Below are 21,622 nucleotides of genomic sequence, written 5' to 3'. Positions count from 1 at the left end.
TTGGCATCTGTGTAGCAGCTAGTGTTGTTGTGAGAGGCTGCGCTCAGCTTCAGTGAATTTTGGGGGGGGAAATTCCTTCAGTGCATTTGCCCATTTCATGATGGGTGATTTATGAGTGCACCTACCCACACCAGGCTGAATGTTCGGCAGTTTTTGGTCAAAATCAGCGTGATCTTCATGCTCCACCTTCCCTATTTGACGATCTCACCCCAGTGACGCTTTATTTGTTTCTCCGGATGAAAAACTCCTCAAAGGGAAATGTGTTGCCGAGTGGAAGAGGTGAAACAAAAAACAGCAGAAGCACTAAAAGGCATCAAAATTGACAAGAAAAACCGCTTTGAGCAGCAGAAAGGTGTATCACACCAAATGGAGAGTGATGTACCTTTGAAGTTGACTGAAGTTTAGTATGCAAGAATAAATACACAATTTTTTATAAATAAATTCCAGGTTTATTGGGGTTCCCCCCTCATATATACATTGAATCTTAAACCTCATCAAATGAGGTAAGAACTATTGTTATCCCCATTTTACAGATAAGGCAACTGGAGGCACAAGGTCCCACTTGCCAAGGTCCCACAGCAAGAGCAGTAGGGCTGAATTTTAAATACAAATAATCCAGTTCTGAGATTATTCTCTTAACCCTTAATTTAAACTGCTTCTTCAGGACCGGGTCCAAGACAGAACAGGCATCAGGAATGCAGCTTCAGAGCGAGAACATCTGTCTTGACCTCAGGATTTCACTAGGCTGATCCCAGGCATGTGGCATATGTGAAATATAAGAGGCACCTCCATGACTTTTCCCTGGCCAGCCCTAGGGTCCAGAGTAGTCTCCAGGATTCAGTGACCCTGAAGGCTGCTCTGGGAGCACATACCATCTGCCCTTGACCCTTGGAGTCAGCACTTCCTGTTCCACAGCCTGGCCTGCTCGCTTGAAAACTTATCACTTGCTGAAAGGCAGCCGCCCAGATGAAATCGGGAAGAGGCAAAATTCAGAAGATTTTGTTGTGAGTCTGGCCTTCCGCTGGAATTGCTTTCTCCCAAGAGCGTTTTGTCAGAGTCTGCTGGTCAATGGCTTGGCCTGTGCAAAGACACAATTCATATTCCCAAGTCATATACACAGCAGGGGTCTGTCAACTGTTTGAACTGTTCATCTGATAAATCCATCGCTTTTCCCATGGAGAACTAATGGGCTCCAGTTGTCCGATCCCTATTCCCATGGGCAAAAACTCCTGTTGTTCATGGGAGATTCTTTCACCGACTCCTAATTAATCTGTTTTCTTTTTTGCTTCCATATTTTAATTGGCGTTTTCAATGAGGAGTATACTAGAAAAAAAGATTCTAAAAATTACTTGTTTTAAAATAAGCAATTAGAAATTCTCATTCTTCAACTTTGCTGTTTCTTTCTCACGGCAACCTGATTCTGAAGTCTTTTCTTAGCCAAAGCTGCATTTATTCGGTCCCACGCCATGTAATTTAATGGCCGTGTAATTCTGATAGCGCCGATCTGTTTGTTCTGCCAAGTACATATTACAATTATTCAGCATCTTTCTTCACCCTGTTGAGAATCAACATGAGTACTCTGTATTAGAATCTTCCATGGTTGCTGATCTTAATAAACTTAATTCAGCTGGAAATTCTAACTCGACTCTAGCCATCATCCCTAATTCCAGATATTCCTGGAGTAGAGATTATTTTTAGAGGTAGAATAAGCTGCACAAATCCAATGTAGACTCCATCAGAATTCTGTTATCGTTTTTAAACAAGTGGTCTCCAAACAATACAAACAATAATAAAATTAGAAATGCAAAATCTGATAACCAGGGCAAGATTTAAATGTAGCATAAGGCATAAATCTGATCTTGCTTTTCTTCTGCTTAAAACTTTTCAGTGGCAATGAGTTCATACCCCTCAGCTGCGCTCTCGAAGTTCTTGTTGTCTGGTTTCTGGCTTCTACTTACTGCCTCATCTCATGTCAGTCCATACCCCTACCTACCCCGCCTTCTGTGCTCTGACCTTGTTCTTAAGTACCATGTGCCATTCCCCAGATGGGCCATTCCGTCAATACATTCTTCTCCTCGGAATGTTCTCCTTTTTTTAAATCCCTCTCAACAGACACACACACACGTACACACACGTACACAAAAAAACATGTACACACACAACATACACACATACCCATACACACAACACACACAACATACACACACAACATGTACACATGCCCCATATATACAGCAAACACACAGCAAACACAACATGGACACACACAACACATACAACATACACACATGCCCCACACACGTACAACACACAAAACACACAAAACATGCACACACACCTTGTACACACACAACATACACACATGTACACACACAGCACACATACCCACACCACATACACACGTACTCTGTACACACACATAACACATACCCACACCACATACACATGTACTCTGTACACACACAACCCACATACCCACACCATATACACACATACTCTATACACACACAACCCACATACCCACACCATATACACACGTACTCTGTACACACACAACCCACATACCCACACCATATACACACGTACTCTGTACACACACAACCCACATACCCACACCACATACACACGTACTCTGTACACACACATAACACATACCCACACCATATACACACGTACTCTGTACACACACATAACACATACCCACACCACATACACACGTACTCTGTACACACACATAACACATACCCACACCACATACACACGTACTCTGTACACACACAACCGACATACCCACACCATATACACACGTACTCTGTACACACACAACCCACATACCCACACCATATACACACGTACTCTGTACACTCACAACCCACATACCCACACCATATACACACGTACTCTGTACACACACAACCCACATACCCACACCATATACACATGTACTCTGTACACACACATAACACATACATGCACACACTCTGATCACTACTTACTCCCTTGCCAAGTTCCTGCACATCCTTCAGGTCTCAGTTTAAATATCACTTCTCCAGAGACCTTCCCACTGTCCCTTCTCAGCCTTCTCCTCCAGAACATGGATCACAATGTGTAACTAAATGTTGATCTGTGGCATGATTTGGCTAACATATCTGTCTTCACCACGAGATTGCAGGCTTCACGAAGGGAGATACCATGTCTCCTTGTACACCTCTGTTTAAGCAGCACTGAGCACAATGCCTGGCGCATCGGGGATCTCAGTAAATATGTGTTGAATGAGTGAATGAGACCTCAGCCTGAAGGTTTACAACTGTGTGCTGGTTCCACACCTGGCGTGACCCACCTGGGGTGAGCAAAGTTCCCGTGGGCTTAAGTGACCGTTGAATTGAGCTAGTCCCTGGTGTGGACCTCTCTGATTGGCTTTGGCCAGGGCTCCTGGCTTCCTGTTCCTGTAAAGCTCTTCCCATGTACTCTGCACTGGGCTCTCCCATCTCCATCCTTTGGAAGCTGCACCAGTCCCTGTCACCAAGCCCTGGGCCCTACTTTCTTATCTCTCCAGAAACATTACTTCACCAAGAACTAAAAGGGAAGAAGGAATATAACAAAACAAAACAGAAAACAAATGCTAGCAGCCACAAGGAGGATTTTTTTCCCAAGAGATTTTGGTTTTGATTTCTTGGACTAACATCAGGAGACACTATTTTTGACACCTCTGTTGTTTCGCAGTGATACACAAAGACGCTTTACACGTCTGCACACTGTCCTCTCCCATTCAGTTATGACAGGTGCTTTGATAATCAACAGTTTTTGTACAATGATGCATATCCTGCAAACCTTATGCCTTAACAAAAACTTCCTTACAAATGTTCACTGTGTCAAATAGCTCATTATACTTGACAGCAGCTTTTCCATTAGGATTTTACGACCCTATAGGATCCCTCATGAAAATTCTGCTATGTAGAGCTTCCCAAGCATTTGAATAGTATGCCTCAGACATCCATGGGGAAAAATTCTTCAAAACAGTAATACTGGGCTGGTGTGGTGGTTCATGCATGTAATCTCATGTCTGTAAGCTCAGTGCTTTGGGAGTCTGAGGTGGAAGGATCACTTGAGGCCAGGAATTTGAAACCTACCTTTTCAATGTAATGGGGAAAAAAAAAAACCTTACAAATTAGAAAGGGGCACATACCTGTAGTACTAGCCACTCAGGAGGCTGAGGTGGGAGGATCACCTCAACCCAGGAGTTCCAGGCTATAGTGAGCTATGATCACAGCACTGCAGTCCAGCCTGGGCAACAGAGTGAGACCCTGCCTCAAATATAGATAAATAAATAAATAAATATACATAATATATACTTATATATAATACAAATATATTTATATACAATATACTATAAATATATATATCAATACTAGATTGAACTAGGGCTCGGGGATGTCTCTTAAAATATGAATACTTACAGAAATACCCTGGAGAATTGAAAATAATTTTAAAATTAAAATACTTGAGGAAGTATAACTAAGTAGCTTTATCATGTTTTGATGTGAGGTTTACTCTGTGAAAGAACCAAAGAACCAGTCAAAATGGTACTAAATTTGTGATTTTGTACTTACTGGAAACAAAATGTCCTATAGAGGTATTCTTTGATAATAATAATAACATTTACTCAGTGCTTACCATGTGTGCCAGACATTTTTCTGTGCATGTGTCAATTAATTCAATTGCCCAATTACCCTGAAAGGAAGACCCAATAATTATTTTTATTGTATAGGTGAAGAAAAAATTCAAGTACTCGTTTATAGTCATGTCGCATGGAAAAAAACAGTCATGAGCTCAGAACCTATGAGCTTCCTACTTCTCTATCTCTCTAGTAATGCACAGGCCTGGGCAAGTATTCATTTTTCATTCCCAAGTACTCATCTATATCTTTATTGTATTTAAAATTTTGTTATGCATCCTATAAGATAAGGCTAGATTTTAATCCTTTCTAGATTTTAACTAGTGCTAATAAGTAAGCTTGGAATAGTGATATAATTGAGTCAGGTAGACCTGGATTTAAAATCTAGTTGTACCACTTACCAATTATATGACCCTGGGAAAGTTCCTTAATCTTCTGAGCTCATCTGCTATTTTGTAAGTAGGATCATTACCGCTGTTAGAAGGAGAAAATGAGATAACCGTATATAAATTGCCTGGCATGTAGGTAATCGATACTGTTCTTTACTACAAGTGTATAAGTAAGGACATGAAGAAATTACATTAATTCTCCTGAAAAAGATGGTTTCATCAATAAATTACCAATTTAATGTTGTCAACTATATTTCTATTAGCTGAAAACAGTTTATGTAGTTCCCTAAGTGTCTCAATTGTATCGAGCATTTATAAAAAAAAGTCGTATTTTTCCAGCAAAATTCAAAATTTGTACACGTAGTTACATAGCATTACATTAAAAGACTAATGATCAAATTGACAATTATAGGAGTGAGCACAATTTGAGAGCAATACGTCGGGATGTGGGTATTTCACTAATTCTACTCCCTTTCTATGGAATTCTACATTCCCAGATCTCTCCATTAGACCCATCTGTACGTGAGTGTACATAGACCCTCAAGTGTCCCTTTACTGTATACAAGAGCCTTTCTGGGTGTCAGCCTCTAAGTGCAGCAATTGTCGCTAAAGAGAGTTTGGATGGAAGTTGTAAGGGAAGCCTGTGGTGTCTTATCCTCTATATAAGAAATGTGTTCTGATCAGCCCTCTCACCCCCCAGCTGATTTGCTGTTTTGCTTCCCTGTGGTCACCTCTCAGCATAGATGGTAGGACTGTATTTAGCCATCTGACATAAAGGCAGCCAATCAGGAGGCTGGTCACACATCTCCATTGTGGGCACTGGCTCTATCTGAATGCTCTCTTGGAGATTTGATTCTAACACACGGAGAGACTGAAACAATTGTCAGGGGAGGGAGGAAAGGGAACCAGTGAGAGATGCTTGTAACAAGTTGACAGGTCTAGAGAGACTGTGGGAAGTCTTAAAGCAAAGAGTAAAAACTAACATTTGTAATAAAAAATGATCCGATTTGCAGAGAGAAGCAGATGAAGAAAGAAAAGAGAGATCCCTTGAACTGCTTTGCTTCAGTTTCCAGTTGTGATTCCATTTTACCCCTATCTTTATACCCAACCTTCCAATACTTGTCCAAGATGTCTATTCTTACACAGGAAGCTGCATGGAACATCTACAACATGAACTTGAGGCTAAGGAGACATATTGTTATAGATTCTTGTTAGCAGAAAAGCAGGACCTATTCCTTCTGATGTCCTCAGCACTCACCTGGGTATCCTCCCTGAAGAAGGTGACACAGTGCTAAGGCTACTTAACAGTGGACCTTCACGTAGCATTGATTGATCAGCACAGAACACCGGGACTGAGCCTGGGACCCATGTCTGTCCTTCTCCACGGCACATGCAAACTCCAGAGAGGAAGCCAGAGCTGCCAAAAGTGCAGCTGAAATTAGTGAGAAGCAGAGTGAGAACTCCAGATGTTTAGAATTAGGATGACTATAAACAAATTCATTTCCCCAGATCCACCAGGCTTGCTTTTTTAAAAATTATTTTTATGTCTGGTAAACAAATCCATATTCTCTTTTCTTGGTTGCAAATGGACTCATTCTTTAGGGAATGAGAATACTCAAACTGGTTAATGCAATTCACTATTCTTTCTTCAGAAATTGTATAATTCACACATCAACATAATTCCCTCAACTGGTAGTTTTGAAAACTTGGGGATTAAATATAAATACTGCCATATACAATGACTCTTCAAGACTGCTTTTATGCACACCTGTCACCTAATTAGGTTTTTTAAAATCTTATTTTGCCAGCTTAGCTTCCAATGGTTACTTTAGCCATAAACACTCTTCACTGTGTCACATCATGACATCAAATTTGTTATTCCTGTCACGGGATAGGGCAGGGATATAGGGTGGCAGTTTTTGTATAGAAAGGTAAGCAGTTGCAGATCATTACATAAGTTCATGCCTGGGAATTTCAGTTATGCATATATCACCAAAAAATGTACCCTTGTACTACTATTTGCCTCTTCATCAATAAGTTGAAATAAAGGATGTCTTCGGCTAATCTGTTTAAGATTCTTTTTACTAGCTCCTCTGCACACAGTTGTCATATAATTGCTCATATTTAGACATCATTCTAGTATGTCCCAACCAGTGTATAGCAGGTTCAAAGACTCCTTTTGATAGGTCAATAGATATACCCTTCTGATTGCCTTCTATATTGTGTAAGAGAGAGATATTTCCCTCTGCTCAGCAGTCCCATTTCTTTGGAATCTATTGTCAGAGTTTAGAATTCATTAAAAGAAAAAAAAAAAAGAAGAGAAAAAAACACAGGAAGCTTCCTTGATCAATAGTTTCAAGCAACCTTGATAATCATATAATGTTTGCTTCACTCCTCCCTAACACACACACACACACACACACACACACACACACACACACACACACACACAGACACACACACGATCCCTGTCCTTGTCTTTGTACATAAGGAGCATTTGTGAAATGGTCGATGTTGGAGTCGCATGCTACTTACAACAACCCTAAACCAAAACTTTTTTGTTTGTTTGTTTTACAGGGCCGTTGTTCAAGAGAGAACTGCAAGTATCTTCACCCTCCGACACACTTAAAAACTCAACTAGAAATTAATGGGAGGAACAATTTGATCCAGCAAAAAACGGCAGCAGCAATGCTTGCCCAGCAGATGCAATTTATGTTTCCAGGAACACCACTTCATCCAGTGGTAAGTACATCCTATCTAATGATGGACTGGATGACTGAATTGTGGGTACCGGCAATGCCATATTGACCTACGATGGCCTCCCTCCACTTTGTCACTTTGGTTACAATTAAGGCAAATAGTTTGAAGCTCAATAGATGCTGGAAAATTGGTTTTTGTAAAAAAAAATATATATATCAATGAAAAAATATTTGGGGGAACAAGAGGCAAAGACAATTTCTAATCAATATCTGGGAAATCTGTGTCACTTCCGCTTTCTCACCAGCAAACTATATTTGAACTATCTTAGAATGAATATAGTTCGACATTTTCATTTAGAGTGTGAATTGATATTCTATATATTGAAGAGATTGTGATGCCTACAATATTTTTAGCAATGCAGCAGATAGATTATTTATTCCAATGGCACCATTTTAAGGATGAGGAAAGTGAAAAATCAGAGCAGTTCAGTGATTTCCCTCAATGTCATGCAACAATTAAGTTGTGGAGCCAGAACTTGACATGGACGTGTTAGCAGGGCACTTTCTGCAGTCTGCTCCAGTGGGAGCCTGACATCAGCCCCCAAAGGAGGGTGTCCAAGCAGGGCCCTGAGAGGAGACCTGCTTGAGTCACTTAGGTCTCCTGTCTTTCAGCAGCCTACAGAGGGTGTGGCAGCTGTGACAATGACCACAAGATTAAATACCCAACAGAGTTAAGTATAGGAATATTTACAGTGTAATATTTTCTCCCTGATTTCACCCTGCTTCAAAGTACTTCCTTAACAGTCTAGAAATTATTTTAGGAAGGATGCCCTGGGGAAAGGAAGTGTGTTTGACTTTAGTGGGTTTCATTTACATTTGTGAATTATTTGTTAGAAACAAGCTAATTTATAAAAAAGCCAAAGTGAAGGAAATTGGCTCTAAAAAAAAATAGTACATACACTGTTTAAAAATCAGTCTTTCTCATAGGAAAAGTCCGCATGAGTGAAAGTTGCTGAATTAAAAGGGATAGCTCCCAATGAATTTGATTTTCTTACCGTGCCCTTGCGAGATAGGGAGGGAAGAGGAGGGTTGGCCCACAGGAGGGGCTAGAATTCAGACAGGTCGTTAGCGATTCTACTTATCTCCAGGTGTCTGCCCAAAGTAGCCAGAAACTAGTTCTGCCCAGAATAAAAGAAATGCCAGGTGCAGAGGGCTCCAAGATAAATAAGATACGGTCTTTTGGGGATAGACAGACACATGAAAAGGGCAAAGTAAGATTCAGGTGCAGGAAATGATGAGATTGGACAAGGAAAGACTGCCTGGAGGAAGTCTCAAGTTAGTGTATTGTAAGGATGAGTAAGAACGAACCCAGATGTAAAAACTGAACACAGATAAATCTCTAAACACATGGAATGCCAAAAATAGGCTTTCAAGTGGCTCTATTTTAAACTACACACAGGTATAATTTGTGGATCTCTTTATTGATGCACACATATACATTATTTTACTAAATTATCTAAATGCTGAAATAATTTGGCTTTGCATATTAAATAACGTCTATGGCAACACAGTGACACAACATTGGGTATTCCACTCATTCAACTCATATACATTCTAGTTATTTGGAATTAACAGGAATTGACCCTGGTTACGTTAAGAAAATTCCATTCCTGCTGTTAACCATTAGTTGAATTTTTCTTGAAAGTGATGTTTATGCATTGTCTTAAATATTAATTATAAGTTCATAATCGCCACTTCTCTATGAAAAAAGAGTGTTATATTTAAATATTTTGGTAGAGGCTTTTAAACCCCTACCAAAGCATTAGAATAAAAAAAAGTGATGTGTTTAAAAATAATCAACTCTGCAAATTACTTCAGAGTCTCAAAAATGAAGTAGTGGCCTACTGCAGTGTAGTGACTGAATAATTGCCCTGGAACCTATAAATGTCACCTTACATGGAAACAGGGTCTTTGCAGATCTTAATTAAGAATCCATAGCCGGGCATGGTAGCGCACACCTGTAGTTCCAGCTCCTTGGGAAGGCTGAGGCGGAAGGATCGCCGGAGCCCTGCAGGTCGAGACTGTGGTGGCTGGGAGCGGCCACTGCACTCCAGTCTGGGCGACAGAGTGAGACTTCAACTCAAGAATCTTGAGATGGGGCATTCTCTTGGATTAAATGCAATCAGAAGTGTTCTTATAAAAGAGAGGCAGAAGGAGAGTCGGCATGGACAGAGGAAGGCCATGTGACCATAGAAGCAGAAACTGGAATGACCTGGCCTCAAACTGAGCAATACCAGCAAGACCAGAAGATGGAAGGGACAAGGCATGGATTCTACTCCAGAGCCCATGGAGGGAGCACAGTCCGGCCAATCCCATGATTTTGGTCCTGTGAAACTGACTGGGAACTTCTGGCCTTCAGAACTATGAAAGGATAAATGTGTGCTGTGTTAAGCCTTGAGGATTGTAGTAATTTGTTGACAGAAGCCAAAAGAGACTGATAGATGCAGCAATTGTTTAAGACAAATAAACTGATCAACGGTTCCAAATATCACTCCATCTTTAGGTCTCCTTCTGGGCTAAATTTCTTTAAAGTGCGATGGATATTTTTTTCACTCCTTCCTTCTTCTGTTCACCCCCGAACATGTTCCACTGAAATCTCTCACCGAGGTCCTTCATATCACCAAACCATTGGTCATGTGTGGCCTCCATTGTTGCTGTAGTCTAAATGTTTGTGTCTCTCCTTCCCCACCACCTACCAATTCATTTGTTGAAGTCCTAACCCCCAAGGTGATGGTATTAGATATGGCCTGTGGGAGGTGACTAGGCCACAAGGGTGGAGCCCTCGTGAATGCGATTAGTGCCCTTGTAAGAAGAGACATGCAAGAGCGAGAGACCCCCACCCCTCCATCATGTGAGGATACAGCAGAAGGTGCTGTCTATGAATCAGGAAGTAGGCTGTCACAAGACATCAAATCTTCCAGCATCTTGATCTTGGGTGTTCTGGCCTGTGAGGAACTGTGAGAAATAAATTTGTTTATAAGCCACTCAGTTCATGGTATTTTGTTATAGCATCCAGAGTGGACTAAGACAATTTATTTGACCTCTTAACAAAACTCCTTGCATACAGCCAATCTCTCCTTTGTTAAACACTCCTTCCTCGCTGAAAACTCCTTCCTTCTCTGTCTCCTTTGCCCATTATATTCCTCTGTTGAGGGTCCCAGAGCTGGATATGTCTTTCCCTCTACTGTCTCCTTTATGTTCTCACCCGGTTCTGTGGTTGCGAATCATCTACAGGTCAAGAACCCCCAAACGTATGTTTCTAGTGCAGATTTCTCTCCTGAGCTAAGGCTTATAAATTCCTCCTAGACTCACCTGTAAATTTCTCACTAGAACTTGCCATGTTCAAAATCAAGTTCTTTACTACATTACATTCCCATTTCAGTAAGTGGTACCATCATCCTGCAATCTCCAACCAAAACCTGATGGACTCTTTCCTGGATGCTCACATCCAGTTCATCAACAAGTCCTGTTTTAGGCCATCCATTTTTCCACCTGTCAGCAACCTCATCTGAGCCACCACCAACCTTTTATTAAAATACCATAGGAGCATTTCCCTCCTAATCCCACTATGTCCACTTTTGCATGAGTCCAATATATCCCATATGCGAGGTCTGACAGTTAAGTTCATGAACTCATCCTAGAAAAAGTGCTGCATACCTCACTGCTGAATATCACTACAGTCACCTTTGAAGTACTCCCCTTGGGAAGCTGTGCAGTGATGCCAGCATCTAGTCTACTTGTCAGAGCAATTTTGGAACTCTTCTGGAATGGCCATCAAATCTGTCATCTTATTATCCTTGATGTTCTGAATGTCACCAAAATGTCTTCCTTTTAATATTTTCTTTATCTTTGGGTAAAGAAAAAAGTCATTGGGGGCCAGATCAGGTGAGTAGCGAGGGTGTTCCGATACAGTTATTTGTTTACTGGCTAAAAACTCCCTTATAGACAGTGCTGGGTAAGCTGGTGCATTGTTGTGATGCAAGAGCTTTCGTTTGGGATCATTTTTGCACCCACCTTTCTCATGACAAGATTTTCAGTTAAGATTTTCCTAACTGTTTCTCTATCAATGTTTATTTGGTCTGCTATGCTTCTCACAGTCAGCCAATGATTTTGGTGCACAATTTGACAAATTTTTGCAATGTTTTCTTCAGTTCTGCTCATTACTGGCCATCCTGGCCTCTCTTCATCAGTGACTCTTTCTCTCCCCTCAGAAAAATGGTAAATTCATTTTGTACACTACCATTTTCTTCATGGCATTATCCTCATAAACTTGGAATAACATGACCCTGATTTCACTTCCACTCTTGCCAAGTTTAAAAAGAAATGTCATGTTTGTTCATTGTTCGGATCAAGCCCTGACGTTCTCAAAATGACACATAAAAATATGCAACAATAATAATGAATGCCACTCAGGAAGAGGCAGACACCACTACACGTTGACATGAACACAGCTGTGAGACACTGATATACCAAGGCTATGAAACTTTACCCTCCAATTGTTTGTACAGTGCTGCCAACGTAAGCGCACATTGGCAAGTTCGTGAACTTAATTGTAGAGCAACCAGAGGAATCTTCTTAAAACATAAGTAGAATCAACTCTCTCTCTTATGTAAAGCCCTTGAATGCTCTCCTATTTCACTGGGACAAAGCCTAAACATTTGACCTTGGCTATGACCTGTGACGGCTTCTGTGACCCGGTCCCCACCCAGCTCACCTGCTCACCCTGAGCCATCCTGCCTGCGTCTGCGGAGACCAAGCCAAACGTTCAGCTTTGGGAACACTCAAAGCTCATGGGTGCTTCCTGGCCTCTGCCCTTGCTGGGGCAGCCTCCTTACTCAGAAGGATTCCAGAGTCACCCCTGCACCCCACCTCCAATCCCCACCATTCTCCACCTTCATTTTCTGCTTGTCCATACAAATGAATTGCCATGTGGTGGGTATCGTTCTTTCCCCTTAAGATTTCAGTTCAGTAAGTGTAGGGTGCTCTGTCCCCGTGTCTGCACATGTGTATTCAGCAAATGAAAACTCAAACCATTCTTTCTTCTTACAACTCTTCTGTCTCTAATCCTGGCTGTTTGAAAGGTCCCCTTTGCCTTATCTAGTAGTGTATCTCTCCCCGATTCCTGACAAAATAAGCATTCCTCTTTCTACCCCTTCTAGAAGACACACAGTCTTCATAGATCCATTCAAGGACCGGGAGGGCATGGCTGACCTCCTGGAGGGTGGGGATTATGAACTGCACAATCTGATCCTAAGGGATGAGGTCTAGCATGGCATCTTCTGCCTCCCAAAGATGCAAGGAGGCTTAAGAGAGGCCAGGTGGGAACCTTGCAGCGTGAATGCCAAGCGCCTACCCTTTGAAGTAGAAGTCTTCTGAGTGGAATAACAGCACTCTCGCTTTAAAGTGTCCATCGACTGACCTTTAACTGCTTCAGTGGCATGAAATGCCTCCAGCCACTTAGCCATTACCCCTCAGCACTGCTCCTTCCTTGACGCTACAAAATATTAAGAATGTTAGTGTGTGTGTGTTTGTAAGTGTGTTGTGACTGTATGTGTGCGTATGTCTGTGTGTTGTGAGTATATGTGTATGTTGTGTGTGCCGTGAGTATATATGTGTTTGTTGTGTGTAGTGAGCATGTGTGTCGTGTGTTGTGTACATGTGTATAGTGAGTGTATGTCTGTGAGTGTGTTGTATGTTGTGAGTATATATGTTGTTGAGTGTGAGCGTGTAGTGAGTTCATGTGTGTGTTGTGTGTAGTGAGCATATGTGTGCAAGGGTGTTATGTGTATGTTGTAAGTGTATGTGAATGTGTGTAATGAGTATATGTGAATGTGCAAGTGTTATGAATGTGTTATGAGTGTACCTGAGTGTGTAGTGAGTGTGGGTTTGTGGTGTATATAGTGAGTGCGTTGTGTGTGCAGTGAGTGTGCTGTGTGTGAGTGTATAGTAAGTTTATATGACTGTGTAAGTATGTTGTGTGTGTAGTGTGTTTGAATGTGTGTGTGTAGTGAGTATGCAAGTGTGTGTGGAGTGAGTGTGACTGTGTAAAGTATGTTGTGTGTGGAGAATTGTAGTGAGTGTTATGTGCGCAGTGTGTTGTGTGTGTGTAGTGACTGTATGTGAGTGTGTTGTGTGTGGAGATGTGTAGTGAGTATGTTGTGTGTGCAGTGTGTTGTGTGTGTGTGCAGTAAGTGTATGTGAGTGAGTGTATAGTGAGTGTGTGTGGAATATGTTATGTATGGAGAATGTGTAGTGAGTGTCTTATGTGGGCAGTGTGTTGTGTGTGAGTGCATAGTAAGTGTCTGCAAATTTGTGAGTGTGTGTGGAGTGTGTTGTGTGTGGAGAATGTGTAGTGAGTGTGTTGTGTGTGCAGTGCATTGTGTGTGTGAGTGTGTAGCAAGTGTGTGAGTGTGGAGTGTGTGTGGATTGCGTTGTGTGTGGAGAAGGTGTAGTGAGGTGTGTGCAGTGTGTTGCGTAGTAAGTGTATGTGAATTTGTGAGTGTGTATGGAATGTGTTGTGAGTGGAGAGTGTTTAGTGAGTGTGTTGTGTGTGCAGTGCGCTGTGTGTGTGAGTGTGTAGCGAATGTATGTGAGTGTGGAGTGTATGTGGAGTGTGTTGTGTGTGGAGAAAGTGTAGTGAGTGTGTTGTGTGTGCAGTGTGCTGCATAGTAAGCGTATGTGAATCTGTGAGTGTGTGTGGAGTAAAGTTGTGAGTAAAGTTGTGAGTGGAGAATGTGCAGTGAGTGCATTGTGTGTGTGAGTGTGCAACGAGTGTGTGTTTGCCACCTTGGAGCCTGGACCTACTGATGTGATGTCCTGGGAGAGTCGAGCAGGGATCAGGAGACCCGGGAGAGAAACACAGGCACCGGAGTGAACGACAGAGGGAGAACAGCAAGACCAGCGTTTCAGAAGCGATTTTCTTCAAGAAGGCTTCCTGCGAGTCTTGTCCTCTGGCCTCTTTAGCTGTGGGTTGGAGCCGAGAGATGACGTGGACCAAATGGATCCTGTCTCAGACAGCCTGGCAGCAGCACTTCTGCAGAAACTGCAGGGCTAATTCTCTCAAGCTGTAGCTGGGGAGCTTCCAGGAACAGAATCACTGGAAGGTGCGGCCCTTCCCTCTTCTCAGCCGCAGGCTGAGATCCGAATTCAGACACCAGGATACACTGTGGCCAGGACGGCAGCTTGGGTGTTTGATGTGAATCCAGGACCTGAGAGCCACTTTTCCAAGGCAGCAGGGCCCCAGGCTGGTTGGGAGACAAGGTCCTACAGCTCTCCTCCGACTCCCTCTATTCGCTCCAAACACATATATGGACGGCGGATGTGTGAATTTTTTTTCCTCCTCTTTTGTTGTAAGAAAATACCAACTGAATCTAGTGAGTGCAAAAGGGTGGCCATAGCCCGAGACTTGGAGCCCGGAGTCCGGGTGTTCTGCCTTGGCTCTGCCTGGCAGCATTGACCTTGGGTTATCCATTCAGTGTCTGTACTCTAAATTGTTCTCACCTGTAAGACTGTGCAATTCTTGTTGCCACACTTGGTTCTCACGAAGTTGAGAAGATTAAAGAAGACATTGAGTGTGAAAATGCCTTGAGATCAGCCAGAACCTTTCACAGATGTAAAGTATTATTGTCCATAGAATCATACGAGGAGTGCCTGTCTCTGCAAATCACCCTGGTGTTGTTTTTTTTAACTAATCAACGTCAGTGAAAAACACTCTATATAAAAAAAAAGGAAAATATACAAGTGAATGCATCTTCTGAAGGCCTATGAACTTTCAGCTTTCAGATGACAGAAAATATTTATTTTTTCAGCCCATATTTCAAAAAAGAAAAGAGAAGATTTGGGCTATAATTTCACCCAATTTTATACCCCCTCTATTATATTGCTATGCTCTTGACATTCTAATTACTGAATCACTGGATAATTTGAGGCAAAAAGAAAAAACCTTGATTAATACTGATTTTTAGAGCACTAGTGATAGCTGTTTTTTATTGAATTCTGACCATGGATCGTGGGAAAGAAAGAGCACTTTGTTCAGCTGAACCCTTTAGCTAAGTAGTTTCACTTCCTCATTGCAGATGAGAAAATTAAAGTGCACAGAGGTTAACTTGCTCCTCAGGTTAAAAAAATCAGTAAATGGCAGAGCACTGAATTTGAATTCAGGTCTCTCCGAAGCCAAAATCTGTGGTTTTACTTTTAAGTGATAATATTTCTCTGCAAACTATGTTACAGTACTCCTCAATAAAACACATTTCATTTTAGATTATTAAGTCAGATGAATAAGCAGCATGTTTTTGAGGGCAAAATTTAGCTAACTGGAATAGACTTGTTGATATCCAAAAAGATTTGGGGACGTGAGTGTTGAAGTTTGCAATCTTGTTGACAGTCAAGGTACAGCCTGTATTAATGTCCCCACACAAACCCTGGCTTCAAAGGACCTGTGGGAAGGGAGGGTTGGGAGATTCCTTCCAGAGAAAATCAAATTGGAGGTGTGTGTAGAGGGCTCTTTTTCTAATGTTCACTTAGATAATTAGTCTCTGGGTTAAATTATATACACATTTAGTACAAGTTGTTTTTTTTAATGCTATTTTCACTCATCTATGACAGTGGTCCCCAAATTCGGCCATGTGTCCGATCATACAGTAAAAAAAACAATTTAATACATATTTCAAGGTCCCTGACTAGACCTATTGTGTCAGAATTTATCTCTATTTTTTAAATTCCCCCAGACATTTCTTATATAGTAGGTCCATTGAATCACTGATGTGTTATGATTTATGACCTTTCAGAATTGATTTTTTTAAAATCCTAACACTACATAGTCCTTAAACCATTTAAATCACTTTGCTTTTTTTTCCCCAAGAGTACTAGATTATCTAAAAAGCTACAGCTACTGAAAACCAAAGCTTCTATAATTATGAGTCAAATGGGTAACATACACATATAAAATTGTGTAGAAAGTCAAGGAAGCAAAAGACCTAAGTGCTGTCCATTTCCCATGTTGAAACCTCATGTTGCAACTTTATCCCAAAGAGAATTGTATGTCTGAGTCATAAAAATCTAAGAGCTCCTCGTGGGAGTACCAAGATAATATCCCCTTAAGACCATTAGACTTACTCTTTCGACCCCTCAGCCACTTTGAGAAAGACTTTCCAGCCTTTCTGATGACTCCCTGCACAAACTATAAATAATTTACTGTTTTCTATCATGACCATTTATCAGAGATATTTTCCTGTTCCTGCTCTAAGAAGAAAATGTGTTTACTCAACAGGGATTGTTATTTTTCCCATATGTTAAACAACGTATTCAGGTCACAAACAGACAAGAATGTCATCCACAGTGCATAAGTAGAGAAGAATCTTGACACCAGTAATTGTGTACTTTCATGTCAAAACACTGCATTAGCATGTCCTTGCAAATATCTGAAAACAAATAGGTGAAAGTTATTTGTAATTAAAAAACTAAGAAGAAGCATTCAGATCCAATTCAGTGTAAAATTTATTCTAAGAAAAATCGTCATCATTTTAAATTTATACAAGTGGTTCTTTGAAGGTGAAACAAGGTTTGTTTTTCTCTTAAACGTACATGATTTCCTTTCTGAAAAGCAGAATTATTTGCGTATTTTTAGGTGGAGCTTTGAAAAATAATTATTCCAAAAACCCACTAGCATATTTTTTTTCTTCTCCCTGGACAAGGTGTATAGCAATAGAGAACAGATTTAATAAAGTACTGTACGCTCTTGTCCCTGCCCTGTTGATTTTGTGACCTAGGAAACCAAACCAACTTTCAATGACCCATTGGCAAACTGTCCGGTTGAAAAGTTCTTCCATCCAACCTACTAGGAGGGAAAAGTTGGATCTAGACATGGTTGAACTAGAACCAAAATCAGTAGGTCTAGATGAAAACCGCACATGCATTTTGGGAATATACAAGCTAGTGATGAAATATGAAAACATACTGGTAAGTCTGAGCAAAAGAAAATCTCAAGTAGGCTCCCCTTTCTGAGAATGCATAAACTCAGTCAGCTGGAAAATCATTCCTCTCCGTCTGAAAAACATGTAGAAGAAATCAAAGATTAACAGTCCGTATTCCATAGGTTTTGCTACCGAAGTGTTGTAATGATTCAGTAGTTTGGATTGATGAGTAATTAACATTGAAATTCTTATTTTCTCTCCTACGAGAGCACTTTCATAGGAACAAAAGTTTAATCTGTTCCCTGTAATTTGGTTTCTGTGATGGCCTCTCATATTTTTGTATGGCTTTGGGAAGAGATCTATTCAGATTTCATGTTTATTATGGGTCAGCATTGAATTATGCAACTAGCACAAAGAGTATATCATGAATAAATGTTGCTCAGATGACATTTGCTGGTGATGTTTTAAAGTCGTTTTTCTAAAGCAATCTTTTCTCTTGTGTTGTCTTCCGTTAACAGCCCACTTTTCCTGTAGGTCCTGCAATAGGGACAAACACGGCTATTAGCTTTGCTCCTTACTTAGCACCTGTAACCCCTGGAGTTGGGTTAGTCCCAACGGAAATTCTACCCACCACACCCGTTATTGTTCCCGGAAGTCCACCAGTCACTGTCCCGGGCTCAACTGCAACTCAGAAACTTCTCAGGACTGACAAACTGGAGGTACTTTCATTATATTTGTGTTTTGGGATGTCTTTGTGGTAGAAGTATACGTCTATGGAAGTGATTGCTTGAGAGATACTAATTCAGTCCTGCATGCACATGCTTACCTAAAACCCATGCAGTCATAACTCTGTGGTTTGAAATTAAGGCTGCATATAAACGAGATTAGTTTATAGGAAAAGAATAACTCTAATACAAACAGAAATCAGCTGTGTAGAGTAGGATGTAAGATGTTAAGCCACAAGTAGTATATTGGATCAGTCACTACGCAGGCCATAGAGATGATTCAAGATCCTGAAGGCCTCCTCTGTGCCTGGCACTAACCTTTGTTAGATCCTAGAAAATTCTGGGAACCCACAGGTCAGGAGTCTGGCAACCAAGGAAATTGGGATCACTTAGGGACAGTGTGGGAGTAAGTAAGTGGGACAACAACTATTTACCGACTGGTATGATCATATTTCATTATTTTAAGAACAAGCATGTCTTCTCTACTGGGTTCCAGATTGTGTTGTTGGTGAACAAGGGGAATTTGGAAGATGAGTAGAATTAGTTATTAATTGAGACGTCTTCTTTCATTTCAAATCAAATGTTCTAAAACATTCAAGAAAACACGTTCATATATTTATAAAACATCAAATTCTTAAGTTATGAACCGGTTCTTTAGGGTAAAAATTCTTAAATGATACATCGCACCAACTCTCCAGTACTTTGTTGGGTAAAATTTCACTCTAATCAGAGCTGGATAGTTGATCTATTTATCTTACTAAACTATACCCATGCTAGTTACTAGCATAGTAAATATTCTCAGAGATTTTTCAGAGAACTCCTTTAAAAATTCCATTACTGATGAAAGTTGTTAGGTGACACCTGTATGGGTGGGGCGTACACTGTGCTTTACTTTGGGAGGACCATTAGAGAATGTTCTTCCAGTCTGCATTTGTTTAATTATTAACCCAGTGCACCTTAGAGAGCAATGACATGTTGCTGCCTAATAATCCTGTGAATACTTGAAAATTCAGACTTTCAAACTGCAAATATTTTTAAAGATATTTCTTCACTCAGTTTCAGTCTAGAATATACATTCCCCAGATGAAGAGAATGTAAACAAACTCTCATCGCTACTATTTTGCAAAGATCTAGCCTGTCCCTGTCACTACTGAACAGACCTCTCCTGGGACTGGAAAAGTGTTTTGGGCTCCACCTGCTGGACCGACAGAGCACTTGTGTTCAGTATGTGTCGCCGTTTTCGAAAACAAATGAAATCAGCAGAATTGGGGAAAAAACAGTCCTTCCCAACAGGACTGGAGGCAGAGACATGTGTAAAAAATGATTCACAGCGACTTTAGCAGGATGGCTTTGGGTTCATTTCAAACCGGGAATGAAGTCAGCGCCACGCAGAGCCCCTTGGTAGAAGGTTGATGACTGGTCTACACCTGTGACGCTGTCACAGGCAGGAATCATCCCATTTATAGAAGCCTTAATCAGAATCTGTGGGAACACTTGCAATTTTTGGTTTGTACGTTTTGTGACAAATAAAGTCTTAGAACAAAGATAGAACGTTGGCTAGCATACAGAGTGGGAGGAAACGATGACCGATCTTGTGATTAATGCTGTTTACCCTCCGACCTTGCCTGGCCCCTGGTCAGTGAATCAGTATGTCCCGACATCTCTGATTTTCACAAGACCCGAAGTTTATGTTGGGAACCTTTCATAGAGCATCACGGATAGTCAAGGTGGGAGCCACCACTTACACATATTGACTTTGAAATTGCAGCCTAAAAAGAAATAAGTTTCAATTCTACTAGCAGCAGTTCCTTCCTGCTGATGATATTTACAAACAGAAAAAAAAAATTATATAAGCAATCTGTGTACATTATTCATGCTTATTTCATGTTGTCTATTTTCAGGGTAAAATTAAGAATACTCTCTAAATTTAACGAAACCTTTCCTTATGCAGTAAAATCTTATTCCACCAGAATTCTCAAAGGATGGAGAATTCTAGTTACTTAAAATTTCAGGATAATTTAAGATGAAAGGATCTTTAAAATTCAGCACGTCCAACTTTATTCTCCTTCCCTCCATTTATTTCTTTCTCTCTATTTCTTGCCATGTTTCTCTCCTTTTTTTCTTTTTTAAAATCTTCTTTCTGTGTTGTCAAAAATAATATCATGACCTTAAAATGAAAGTTTTGGTGTCTTAGATGTTGTACTTCTGAATCAGGATCTTGTTATCTTTGTGGAGCAGGAGAGAAGGAGGGATACCTAGGAGTATCTAGATTCACCCCACCCTACTCCCTGTCCTCAGAGAAGAGGAAGAGCAAGTTTGTCATTTCCCTTGATTTGTTTTGGAGTTGTACAGCCATAACCTGGCAGCTTGCTCTGTGGTGAAATTATTCCCCCCCACCTCCCCCATGTTAAAAAGCCTGTAGCACCCCCAGACTTCTTGTCTGGGTTGGGGATTGAAGGGGGTGGGAGAGATGGAGCATTGATAAATGGTAGATTAAAAGTAGATAAATAGCTGGCTAGCTAGCTCGACAGAGAGATGAATGATAGGTGATTGATAGATAATAGATTATGGGTAGATGATAGATTGATAGATTAAAAGAAGGTAAATAGCTAGTCGGATGATAGGTGATTGCTGACAGATTGTGGGTAGATAATAGATAGATGATCCACCCCCCCACCCCCCCAGGGACAATGGAGGCCCTGCTAGCATTTCTTCGTTATTTTAGGGGCACTGCCAATTTCGGGTTATTCTCTTAACATAGATTTCTTCACCCTCGAAAAGGAAGTAGGACCAGACCCCAAGTTAGGTGGTCGGAGAGTCTGACTCTCGGGTTCTGGATACTCAGCATCTTGCGGCCAGCGGCCCAAGAGCCAGCCTTCCGCGAAAGGAAAGGCGCCTCTTCCGGAGGCACATCGCGGGGGGCGGGGGGGGGGCGCCGGGGCAGCCGGCTGCGGCCAGCGGGGGGTCCCCGTCTGCATCGCGGCTCTTCTTCCCTGCCCTAGGTGTGCAGGGAGTTCCAGCGAGGAAACTGTGCCCGGGGAGAGACCGACTGCCGCTTTGCCCACCCCGCCGACAGCACCATGATCGACACAAACGACAACACCGTAACCGTTTGTATGGATTACATAAAGGGGCGTTGCATGAGGGAGAAATGCAAATATTT

The 21,622-nt window shown here is 41.3% G+C and overlaps 1 protein-coding gene across 1 annotated transcript in view; it reads left to right on the top strand.

The window, feature by feature from the left end:
* The first annotated feature begins 7,575 nt into the window (after positions 1–7,575).
* MBNL2 (muscleblind like splicing regulator 2) overlaps positions 7,576–21,622 on the top strand; it is a 62,080-nt gene continuing 48,033 nt past the window's right edge. The window contains exons 1-3 of the mRNA XM_021706665.1: positions 7,576–7,806; positions 18,253–18,453; positions 21,462–21,620. Of these exons, the coding sequence (XP_021562340.1) occupies positions 7,576–7,806; positions 18,253–18,453; positions 21,462–21,620 (591 nt within the window). The remainder of the gene's footprint in view (positions 7,807–18,252; positions 18,454–21,461; positions 21,621–21,622) is intronic.

Source organism: Carlito syrichta, unplaced genomic scaffold (assembly GCF_000164805.1).
Source record: "Carlito syrichta isolate Samal-C Ts95f unplaced genomic scaffold, Tarsius_syrichta-2.0.1 Scaffold315847, whole genome shotgun sequence".
Lineage (NCBI taxonomy): Eukaryota > Metazoa > Chordata > Mammalia > Primates > Tarsiidae > Carlito > Carlito syrichta.
The sequence above is the reverse complement of the archived record's forward strand: the minus strand, read 5'-3'. Positions and strand labels throughout refer to the sequence as shown.